This window comes from Halichoerus grypus, chromosome 12 (genome assembly GCF_964656455.1).
Source record: "Halichoerus grypus chromosome 12, mHalGry1.hap1.1, whole genome shotgun sequence".
NCBI classification, from domain to species: Eukaryota; Metazoa; Chordata; class Mammalia; order Carnivora; family Phocidae; genus Halichoerus; species Halichoerus grypus.
In genome coordinates this window covers 59,279,885-59,292,755 of record NC_135723.1, presented here as the reverse complement: position 1 = coordinate 59,292,755, position 12,871 = coordinate 59,279,885, and the positions used below count along the sequence as shown (strand labels likewise).

The 12,871-nt window shown below is 34.9% G+C and overlaps 1 protein-coding gene across 5 annotated transcripts in view; it reads right to left on the bottom strand.

Moving 5' to 3' along the window:
* Window positions 1-12,871, bottom strand: part of TAX1BP1 (Tax1 binding protein 1) — a 92,248-nt gene that overhangs the window by 42,255 nt on the left and 37,122 nt on the right. For all 5 annotated transcript variants that reach the window (XM_078059398.1, XM_078059400.1, XM_078059399.1 and 2 more), the window contains exons 6-8: window positions 8,511-8,659; window positions 8,329-8,419; window positions 4,411-4,596 (exon numbers count right to left, since the gene is read on the bottom strand). In XM_078059398.1, coding sequence (XP_077915524.1) covers window positions 4,411-4,596; window positions 8,329-8,419; window positions 8,511-8,659 — 426 coding nt within the window. The remainder of the gene's footprint in view (window positions 1-4,410; window positions 4,597-8,328; window positions 8,420-8,510; window positions 8,660-12,871) is intronic.

The window sequence follows — 12,871 nt, the reverse complement described above, 5'->3', positions numbered from 1 at the left end:
ATAATACTCTGATATAAATATATTTTCTGATCAGTAAGAAAAAAACTCTCCAAACCAAAAAAAACAAAAAAACAAAAAAGCCAAAAAACAAAAAAATTAAAGAATGGCATGACCATGAGTTTTTTTGAAAGAAAGAAATGGCCATTATGCATATAAAAATATATTCAACTCATTAATCAAAGAAGTTAAAATAAATACCATTTTCTTTCAACTGACAAAGATTCAAAAACAGGAATACTCCAATATTTGGATGACTTTATGGAAATTAGCGCATTTATAAACAGGTGGGCTATGTACCTGTAAGTAGTATAAAGTTTCTCATCAGATTTTTGCAACATGCGCAACCTTGAAAAAGCACATAACTTTTGATCTAGCAATTTTATTTTTATGAGTTTCTAAGAAAATTATTTAGCTTTACAGGGATTCAGTACAATTATTAAAATAACGAAAAATTATTAAAAGTAGAAAATATGTAATATGAGAATTTATTACAAATTCTGCAATATATCCTTCATACAATGAAAGTCTGTGCTGCCATTACAAACAGGAGTATATACAATGTTGGGGTATTTTTTTTTTTTTAAGATTTTATTTATTTATTTGAGAGAGAGAAGAGAGAACACAAGCAGGAGGAGTAGGACAGGGAGACAGGCTTCTCGCTGAGCAGGGAGTCCAATCGGGGGAGCTCGATCCCAGAACCCTGGGATCATGACCTGAGCCGAAGGCAGATGCTTAACGACTGAGCCACCCAGGCACCCCTGGGGTATTTGTTTGAAAACCAATTTGAAAATAACTATGAAATTTATTCTGGTATGTACATGTGCCTACATATCTGTACAAGGAGATTTACTGCAGTATGCTTATAAAAGCTAAGTACTATACACAACTAAAAACAACTGCATACTACACAGCTATTAAATAAAACAAGGGATACTATGCAGCTGTTACAGTCAATGAAGATCTTTATGGGTTCTCATACCCATATAGAATGTCCAGACATTCTATAAAATTCTTAAAAAAAGGTTTTGGAACATTATACATATATTCTCAGTTTTTATAAAAATGTAAATTCTATATGTACATTCATAGATTTCTAGAAAAATTAAAAAATTCTATAAGACATATGTAGGAAAAGATGAGGGTTACTTTTACTCTGTACCCTTACTTATTATTTGAATTATGTTATAACCATGACCTTGTACTGCTTTAAAAAAAAATTTTTTTAAGTTTCAATGATTAATGGGGCTCCTGGCTGATTCAGTTGGTAGAGCATGTGACTCTTGATCTTGGGGTCATGAGTTGAAGCCCCAGATTGGGCAGAGAATTAAAAAAAAAAAAAGTTAATTAAGAATCCATTTTCCCAGGTGTTTCTATACCTGTGGTTTTCCTTACAGAGGTCTTACTTACGTAGAAAAAAGATGCCTGGAGAAAATTTTAGCATCTTAATAAATAAATCAAAAATACATTTCACCTTTGTGTTTGCAATGTGCTATATTAAGTACCCTGAAGAGTAACTTGGGTGTTAATCATTCATTCTAAATGTGATGCACATCTGACATTTTAGGTGTTATAGTAATTACATCTAAGTGTATTTAACAGCAAACTACTGCAAATAACATAATATTCATCCACAAGAGTTAAGAAATAAGTCAAGGTAAATCTGCCCAATGCACCATTTAAAAAAAAAAAAAGTTCAAAGATCTCCATTAACAGATGTGGAGTAATTTTTTTCGGTTTATATTGTTCAATTTTAAAACAGGTGGAAAAAGTACATATAGCACGGCACCTTTTTTTTTTTTTTAAGAAAGAAGGGAATATGGAGGGATGGGGTAACTGGGTGATGGACATTAAGGAGGGCATGTGATGTAATGAGCACTGGGTATTATATAAGACTGATGAAGCACAGGCCTATACCTCTGAAACCAGTAATACATTATATGTTAATCAATTGAATTTAAATCTAAAATGTTTAAAAACTAAAAAAGAAAAACGGGAATAGAGAAGAGTGTCTGCATATGCACATGTTTATTTTTGCAGAAAGAAACAGGAGGATAAACTGGAAACTAATGAAAATGTTTACATATGGGTATAAGAAAGGGTTTTTTTGGAAAGAGACATCACAGTAAATATTGTATTTTCACTTTTGAATGACTCAACTATTTAACACACTCAAAACACAAAATTCAATCAAAAGGTTAAGAGAATAAAAACTACTCTTGAATCAAATGCAAACAAAAATGTAGACTGTATAAAAATTCATTCCCATAAATATGCTAAAAAGTTTATTCAAGTAACTTTTGAACACAGTACTATGTACATCCTTACTGAAATAAATTCTAAGAAAAAGGCTTGAAAAGAACTTGATTTTATTTAGTAGACACACTGTTGGGAGTGGCACTGATGTAACACTTCTGAAACTATTGGTGTGTATTTTGAACATAGTACTATGTATATCCTTACTGAAATAAATTCTAAGAAAAAGGTTTGAAAAGAACTTTTTTTAATTTATTTTTTTTAAAGACTTTATTTCTTTATTTGACAGAGAGAGACACAGTGAGAGAGGGAATACCCAGCACAAGGAGTGGGAAAGGGAGAAGCAGGCTTCTCGCCGAGCAGGGAGCCCGATGCGGGGCTCAATCCTAGGACCCTGGGATCATGACCTGAGCCGAAGGCAGACGCTTAACGACTGAGCCACCCAGGCGCCCCAAGAACTTTATTTTATTTAGTAGACACACTGCTGGGAGTGGCACTGATGTAACACCTCTGAAACTATTGGTGTGTATAACAGGGTAGAACACATGAATAAATATAACAACGTTTGGAAACAAGGGCTCCCACACTGAGAGAAGAGATAAATATGGAATGGAGGAAGGTAAGGAAGAACTCTAAGGTACCAGATTTGAATTGAAGGTAACTATATAAAGACTTTAAAAGTTTGTCCAATGGAAGTACAAAGAAGCAATGACCCCTAGTAGCAACAGGATCCAATATAAAAATACCAAATTCCATTTGGTTTCAAAATACCATTCCCCACTGAAAAAAAAACAGGGCTCCTTAGAGAAATGCCTAGTACCAGGTTTGGGGCAGAACCTAAATCTATAATATACAGTTGCTTCACAAAGCTAAGAAGTATTCAAAACATTTATGGAACATATGAAAAAGACACAGGGGCGGCTGGGTGGCTCAGTCAGTTAAGTGCCCGACTCTTGGTTTCAGCTCAGGTCATGATCTCAGGGTCCTGAGATCAAGCCCCACATCAGGTCCTGTGCTCAACATGGAGTCTGCTTGAGATTCTCTCCCTCTTCCTCTGCCGCTCCCCCTGCTAGCGCGTGTGCATGATCTAAACTAAATAAATAAAATCTTGGGGGGAAAAAAAGGCAGGTCTGGAAAGGCTCCCCCTGGCTAAGTATGAGACACTTTGGGTATGAAAAAGAATGATGATGTACGATATAGTGAACAAAAAAGAATCCCTAAGTCCATAGTGATATGAAAAAACGGGAGAGGGCAGCAGAGAACCTCATTATAAAAGAATACCTACTAATAAATGTACAAGAAATGATAAAATTTTTTAAATCACCATTTTGTAATCATTAATAACTGATGCAGGTGAGGATCATCAAGGGATAAAAAAACCATTGGGTGAAAGGCTATTGGGGAATAGGATGTTCACATGATCTCGAAGTATTATCCTACATATTACTCAATCACAAAGAGGGGAAAAAGCACCAATATAATGATTTCAGGCAGACATAACTTTAAACAAATGATTAAACCTAACATCAAGAACGGAACTGACATTATGTGACTTTTTTCATTATGTGACTTTTGATAACACTGCAACAGAATGTACAAAACATCATCTAGGCCTTTTCTTGCCAAAAAATGTTTGACCTGAATCCAGCCATGAGGAAATGATAAATAAATTAGATTACAGACCATTTTCTCAGGCAAGCCTGAATTCTTCAAAAATATCAATGTCATAAAAAACAAGAAGTATAGGGACGCTATTCTAGATTAGAGCAGACCAAGAACACAGTAATTGTGTGATCTTTATCTACCCCTAGGTCAAGAAATTTTAAAGGTTATATAGAAATATATTTGGGACAATTTGAATGTACTAAAACTGTATACAGGAATGAAATATTATCTTCTGAATGTTAAATTTCTAATATCTAAATTTCTTAGGTATTAATGATTTGATGGTTATGATGGTTATACAGAATAATGTACCTGTTGATAGGGAGACATGCTAACGTATTTTGGGTGTAATGTCATAATGCCCCCAGGTTTGAACTTTTCCCAAAGAAAAAGTTGGGGAAAGTAAAGATTAAAAATAAAAACCACTATATTGTATACATTTAACAGACACAGGTTTTACAATCTTCAAATACATACTGCAAAAGTACTTACCTTACTGGAGGTTGTAAGCAAGAAAGCCCTTTGTAGATTTTCCTTTTCAGCCAAACAGAACTGCAGCCTGCCAATCTCTTCTTTGAAATGAGTAATCATGCTTTCTTTGTTCCCATCTAAATTCTTTAAAGTCTGGACCTCTGACACAAGCTTGGTATTTTCTATTTCTGTATTCTTCAGATGTACCTGTAACAGTGGTTGAAAATGTCAAGAATACTCTTAACTCCATAACCTAAGTTACTCAAATTTCAAAATACCATTGTTTATCTCTAACCCAAATATGATCAAGGAACCAGAAGACTTTACTAGACCAGGAATCAGGAGACCCAAGTTTTATCAAATGACTAGCTAATAAACAGGAACAGAACATAGCCTTTTTTTTTTCCCCACAGAGATTATATCTAAGGTCTAACAACACTACCTGATCTCTAAAGTCTTCTCCTCTCATTTAATAAATTTAAGTTCTCCTTAAAAATGCAAACCGATTTGGTTATTCTTTTGGAGGAACAAATTATGTTATAGGTATATTCAGATATAAAGGCATGGCGAAATTCTGGAAAACTTGAGGGGTACATTCAAGAACATCTTAAGCAATTCAATATTTTGCTTTTGAGAAGTACTGTCATTTACTTCCTATGTGCCTAAAAATATATTTGATTAATTAACCACACTATATTAATATTCCCAGGAAGTTAGGTAGCAGTTGCTAATTTGCTCATAACAGATGCACAAATCAAATTCCATAACTGAAATTATAAAGAGTACAGAAACCTAGTTTCCACTATAAAGAGTATCTTGCTTTGGTAAGAGTACCAGAGAGAAATGAATTAACATACTTCTTGCACTTGAACCTCAATGTATGAATACCGAAACACTAATTCCTATTCACAAGGATAGAAAAGGACTCCAGATTCTCTGAGGTGTCACCAGCCAAGACCTTTGCAGCATCCCTTTAAAAACACTATCTAGGGGCGCCTTGGTGGCTCAGTCGTTAAGCGTCTTCCTTCGGCTCAGGTCATGATCCCAGGGTCCTGGGATCGAGCCCCACATTGGGCTCCCTGCTCAGCAGGAAGCCTGCTTCTCCCTCTCCCACTCCCCCTGCTTGTGTTCCTGCTCTCACTCTCTCTCTGTCAAATAAATAAAATCTTTTAAAAAATAAAATAAATAAAAACACTATCTAATTTTCATAGTCATCAGCTCAAGAAAGTGTTTTATCATTTCCTCTAAATTCTTACAGGACAGGGATGGGTCATATGCTCTAATAGGGGCTAGAGGAGAGAGACATAATGAATCTCTCTGGTTATTTATATAAACAATCTGGAAGGGAAACCCTGTTTCTGAGATATATAACAATATAATATGAGGTCTTGTCATAGTCAGTTCAGTCTCCTTGCCATGAAAAAGAAAAAAAAAAAACCCTCAAAACAAAAATCTCTAAGGAAGTTTTACTTCCAATTTTGGGGATACACATATACAAACGAAATACTGTTTAGAACACTGGGAGGTTGGGGGAAAATATATTCAAATGGAAATTCCAATGTCACTTTGATCCCAACTGATAATGCTTATAGAAAACTGGAGTTATTATCACACCGTAAAAGAATAAATCCCCAAGACACCTCATTCTTTCCCTTCCTTCCTTGCTGCCCAGTTTCTGCAAAGGACTGGTCATTCAGGTGTAAAGCAGAAACACAAAAACTCTGCAGAAAGTGGGGGGGGGGGGAGGGAAGCAAGGCATAAGGAATAATTTAGAGCAGTAAAGGAAAAATGCTCGATTTACCCTAAAACGTGCTTGCCAACCCTCTACAAAACACCCAAAGTCCTATTCTCATAACAGAAAGAAAAGCAAGGCAGGATGGAAAGATGACACCCCTAGGGATATGTCTTCCTCTTTCCAAAATAATTCATCCTAGTTATCATTCATTACACCTCTCCAGCATCACTGGTTTAACCCTAAGACCTTCCTAAACCCTTCCCAATACTAACTAGAATGCCTTTAGAATTCATTTTATTATTGAATTAGAATCTTATTATCTCCCACTATGCTAACAAAAAGCAATATGGAAAGCAATTATCCATGGAGAAATAATGTTCAGGTCTTTTCCTGGCAACAAAACTGAAATTTTCTCACTGAAATTCACTGTTGACATTGAGTAAAAAATTGTTAGAGATGCCAATTCTCACTTAGTTAAAAAAAAATGCTTTATAACTTTAAAAAAACTGCATTTGGAGGTAGTTTGCAAAAAACACTGTATAAATAGTAATCCAATTGCATCAATTTCTCTAGATAGCTCTATTATTTCCCTTTTTCACAAAATCTTCTTCAAAAACCAAACATTATTTTGGGGCATATTTTCTTAAAGGGTCAAATCATAAAATCATCCATCCACCAGAGCAGGACACCTGGGTGGCTCAGTCAGTTAAGCATCTGCCTCTGGCTCAGGTCATGATCCCAGGGTCATGGGATCAAGTCGTACATTGGGTTCCTTGCTCAGAGGGGAGCCTGCTTCTCCCTCTGCTTGTGCGCTCTCTCTCTGACAGATAAAATCGTAAAAAAAAAAAAAGAAAAAAATCATCCACCGGTGAATCATCACTACTTTTCTTCCTTTTTTGGGAGTGACACGCATGCCTGCACACACCCCCTGGGGATAAGCTATTCAAGAAATAAAATGGGTATAACCCATGACATGCAAAACATCCCCATCCATGCTCCCTAAGCTGCATGGTGGATTCAATATTTTTTTATTTTTATCTTCTAAAAAAAAATTCCGAACACCACCAAAAATGAAAAGGAAAAAACCACTGGCAATATAAATCATATTCTAGTTTCTACATGCAAATTGTAACTATCAAATACTGAATATATGCACAGTTGTATGTTTTTATCTCTCATCAAATATATAGCACAATACTAGGTGTGTCGCTCTGTTCTAATCTAATCAAGTGACTGAATCTATCCAAATAATACTGACTTAACTTGAATGTTCTTGAAATTCGTCATCTGGAACTGTCTTCATGAACTGCTATAAGCCACTTAAGATAAATATGTCTCAATTTACATCTACAGCATTATTCGTAATTAAGCTAACCATCCTATTTCAGAATCATTTAAAAAACTTCAAAAAGGTGAAGATTTGTTAACAGAGAGTATCTTGTTTAAAATGACATTCTCTGAAAATTATTCTAAAAGTCGAACTCTAAAACATGATCACTGAAATTAATGCTCTAGGATGTTATTAAAAGGGGATAACAATTGGTTTTATAAATTCTGATAAACAGGCAGGTATCTTGTTACTATTAAACCTCTCTGACTTATTATGTATTACCTACTAAGTAACTAAAATACCAGCAAGTTCCCTGAAAACTTTTAGGGACTATACAAAATGGGGTGGTTTTAAAATAGGTCCCCAAATCCTTTGGTACTTCCTCTCCATAAGAAGTGAAGCCCAATTCCCTTCTCTTTAAGTACTGGCTGGACCCAAGTAACTAGTTTCTAATGAATAAGATAAAGTAGAAGTACCAATGTACAACTTTGGTGACTAGGTCATAAAGTACACCAGGACTTCCTCCTTGCTCTCTCTTGGATAGCTCACTCCAAGGGAAACTGGCTGCCATGTTGTGAAAACATTCAAGCAGCCACTGAAGAGGCCACATAGCAAGAGACTGAAGGGCATCCCACCGTAAGTCATTTGTGTGAGCCACCTTGACAGCAGATCCTCCATCCAGTTCCAATCAAGCCTGTAGCTGACTGCAGCCCTTGACAACATCCTGAATGCAACTCACCAAGACACCCTGAGCCAGAACCATGCAGCTAAGCTGCTCCCAAATTCCTGACCACTAAATTTCACAGGAATTTGTTTCACAGCAATAGATATAAAATATACAAGATATACAAGAGAAATAAAGAGAGTAAACTACCTTATAAAGTTCCTTCTCATCCTTTTCTGTCTTCAACTGACACTCCAGTTGTTCTCTTTCATATTGTGCCTTCCTGAGTTTATCCTTTAAACTGAGTTAAAGTAACATTAATATAGACAAAAAAAATTTCATTAAAAACATTTTTGAAACATAGAGGTATTTTTTAAAACCATCAGAAATACCTGTCTAATTCAGTTTCTTTTTCAATTGCTTTGTGTGTCACTGACACAATATCTTCCTCAAGCTGGAGAGCTTTGGATGTAGCATCATTGTATCTCTTCTTAAACTCTTCATTTTCCGTTTTTAAACTTTGCGATACTTCAACAAGACCCTTAGAAACAACAACAATTTTTGAGAAACAATTTCTAAAACAAATCTGCTTATCTTTAAGAAATCTATGTATTCTTAAATTGTTAATCCCACATCTGTCTCCTCTAGAGTTTATAAACTAAGATTAAAAACTAAACCTGAAACTGAAACATATTCAATTTTTCATATTAAACAATTATTAATTACTTTTCCAGACTTCTCATGCACCCTGTTTGTTAATTTCACAAACTTCTCCACCAGAGGGCAGGCAACAAAAACGAGAGAAAATTTTTTTTAATTAATCACTTTCATTTTTGACCTCTTGCTTTTCAATGCTACTCTAGTGACAAGTCAGGTTTCATATGATACTACCACAGTTAACACTTTCTCCAAAAAAAAAAAAAATCCTTCTGGCACAGATCATTAAGTGGCACCAATAATTATACCAAAGCATTAAGATATGTGCCTGAAGCAATGTTCGTAATGATTCTGTCACTGTGACTCAGAGGCCTGAACAAATATTCAAAGAACTGAAATGAATATAAAAGTATTTCTATTTAAAACAGAATATTCTACTTTAAACAATTTAAAAGTTTTAAAAATATTAACACATCAAAACAATTAAGTAACTTATAAGAACTTGATCAAGCTCCTTTCTAAACCCATTTTATGATCTGTAAAATGAAGATAATAGAGCTTTTTCTCCCTAGTTTATAAAATCATGAGAATCAAATATAACAGTGCATATGGAGATACTTTGTTATGGAAAACTATACATCAAAAGAACTGATAAATTAAGACAAACTGTTGTGTTAAAAAATGATTTTAAAACTTCCCACTAATGGAAGTACCATTCACCTAGGCAATAACAGAAGCTAAAGGAAATCATCATTCTTACAATTTAAAAGTAACAAATGTTATACAGTATTTATAAGCCACTTTGATTTTCATAAAGTAACTCAGCCAAATTTTTTACTTATAGGTGAAACATCACTTAAAATATATTGCTAGAATATGAAAATTGCTATGTTGCATCTACACTTCGTTAAAAAGCCCATCACAATTATGATCAGATACACTCTCTTGGTTTTATTTTTGCTCAAAGCAAATGTTTCCTTACTAAATTTGCAACATTACAGATTGTTATACAAAACTAAATGCTTTTCTGATTCCAATGACAACACCACAGAAATAAATATGCCCTCTGCTGTAAACTGTTGTCAATATCCAATGACTCTTGCAAATCTGACACATTTTTAAGTTATTTGTCTTGCTGATTTATAAAGACAGCCAGAGAGATTTCCAAATAGTTTTTTTTAATTTTGTATTGTTAGTTTTACCACATGCTCTCTTGGCACTGCAAATAGGCTACAGATTTAATCCAGGTATTTCTTCCTACAAGAAAGACTAGATAGCCTAGAGGTAAAAACTAGTTTCTGAATCTGTAAATAATGAAGTTCTTTAACGGGTAAACAGCATTCTAAAAAATGTATAGGGCAAGAACTAAAGAAGATTCATAAGCAACTAAATGCAAAACATGAACTTATTGCTTTATCTATGAGCCAGTTAACTCTACGGTGAGTCACTAATTCTAATACAACTTGACAGTCTTAGAATCTTTTCCTGGTACCCATAAAAGCACCTAATAGCTTCTCAGCATCCACACCTATTTTCTAATGGCATGAAAATGCTAGAGATTATTCTTCAGGCCTCTAGTTCTCATGTCTTGGTAAAGCAGAGCATCTCTATTTGGCTAAGTCATTCTTAGCATGAAAATGACATTAAAGTCTGTAGTGTACATATGAACAACTAAAAATCTTGCTTTAAAAAACTAACTTTTAAAGAAGAATAAAATTTAGAACACAAGCTTTGAAAAACACTTGAAATTTGAGATAAATACTCATTTGGTCAACATTTGCAAATCATGCCCAAAAACATCATAATTCTAGTATTAAAGTAAAACCTGAATAGATTAAGTTGGCTACACTGTACATCAAGATAAAAACAATTACAAAAATGGAGGCAAAAAGAGATTAAGAGATTTGGGCGTTTCAAATTCATGTAGTGAACTTCTTCCCCTCCTCTCAGGTTAAAGAATCCCTACCATGAGCCACTATTAGCAATTCCTTCAAGTCATAACTCTCAAATATGAACAACCAGAGAAAAAAATAAGCCACTTATCTGTGTGGCTAAACATGCACTAAAAATATCTAAAGTAACAGAACACACTTATTCTCATGTTTAAAAAAAGATAAACTTTGATTACAAATGAATACAACTGAAAAAAAACATTATGGACAACCATTTAGAAAAAAGTATGGTATTCTGGATTTGAATGTATACAGTGGTAAAATTTAGTAAATTAGTACCTAAATATTCCAAACAGCAAATTATTGGCAAAAGAATTATGTCATTAATGGAAATTGTGAGATTTTAAAGATTTGAGAGAGAAAGAGCACGAGCAGGTGGGGGGAGGGGCAGAGGAAGAGAGAGAATCTCAAGCAGACTCCACACTAAACTCAGAGCTCGATCTTATGACCCTGAGATCAAGACCTGAGCCAAAATCAAGACTCACAGGCTTAACCGACTGAGCAGGGAGCCTGTTCTCCCTCTCCCTCTGCCCTTCCCCACTACCCCTGGTTCATACTCACTCTCTCTCAAATAAATACAATCTTTGAAAAAATAAAGAATTTTAAGTTACCTCTACCCCCAACATGGGGCTTGAACTCATGACCCCTGAGATCAAGAGTTGCATGCTCTACTGCCTGAGCCAGTCAGGCACCCCAGTTGTGTGATTTTTTAAGTAACTGTGGATGGTAATCTCTTATCACATATTGGATTTACAAACATTTTCTCCCATTTTGGAATTCACTTTTCATTTTGTTGATGGCTTCCTTTGTAATGCAGAAGCTTTATAGTTTAATGTAGTCTACTTGTTTATTTTTTGCTTTTGGTGTTAAATCCAAGAAATGGTTAAGACCAATGTCAAGGAGCTTATGCCCTAGGAGTTTCATGGTTTCAAGTCTTAAGTCTTCAATTCATTTTGAGTTGATTTTTGTGTATGGTGTAAGATAGTGGGTCAGTTTCATTCTTTTGCATGTGGCTGTCCAGTTTTCCTAACACCATTTATTGAAGAGATTGTATTTCCCCATTGTATGTTCTTGGCTCTTTTGTCATGAATTAGTTGACCATGTATGCATGGGTTTATTTCTGGTTTCTTTATTCTGTTCCATACAAAGATTATGAGCTAGTTTAAACTATATATTTTAAATATATATATATATATATATTTTTTTTTTAAAGATTTTATTTATTTATTTGAGAGAGAGAGAGAGCATGAGAGGGGGGAGGGTCAGGGAGAAGCAGACTCCCTGCCGAGCAGGAAGCCCGATGCGGGACTCGATCCTGTGACTCCAGGATCATGACCTGAGCTGAAGGCAGTCGCTTAACCAACTGAGCCACCCAGGCGCCCTTAAATATATTTTAAAAACAAAGTATTATGAATTTCCTGAAACTATTACTTAGCAAATCAGGTATAAAATGAAAATTGGCCTTAAAGAAATTTATTGATATATACACCTAAGTTATAACAATCACTCCTATAATATTAAAATAAGTCTCTATGGGGTGCCTGGGTGGCTCAGACGCTTAAGCATCCGACTCGATTTCAGCTCAGGTCATGATCTCAGGGCTGTGAGATTGAGCCCTTCATTAGGCTCCATGCTGGGCATGGAGCCTCCTTAAGATTCTCTCTCCCTCTATGGCTCCCCACTCCCACTCTAAAAAATAAATAGTAAAATATTTTTAAAAATTAGGTCTTTGTATCTTTTTTCCACAATGAAAGAGTTAGAAATTCAAAGATATCATAGCTTCAAAATTGGTTTTTGGCAACTCCATATATTAGGAGATACACACACACACAAGCACCTGAGGCAATTCCATATATTAAGCAGTCTAAGTGTCTTAAACTACCTCTGTCCAAAATTGGATATCCAATACAGTGATAAATGCAACTTTACAGAAGAGAAAGCCAAAAATAAAAGACAGCAGAAGAGATCTGCACTAGCCAGAGCCACCATAATGAGAGATCTTTCTACCTAGTTTATAACATGCTCCTTATATTGTTTAAGCAATACTGTTTTAGTATTCTCAAAGATAATTTAGTTTAAAAATACCTTGAGGGTGCCTGGGTGGCTCAGTCAGTTAAGCATCTGCCTTCAGCTCAAGTCATGAT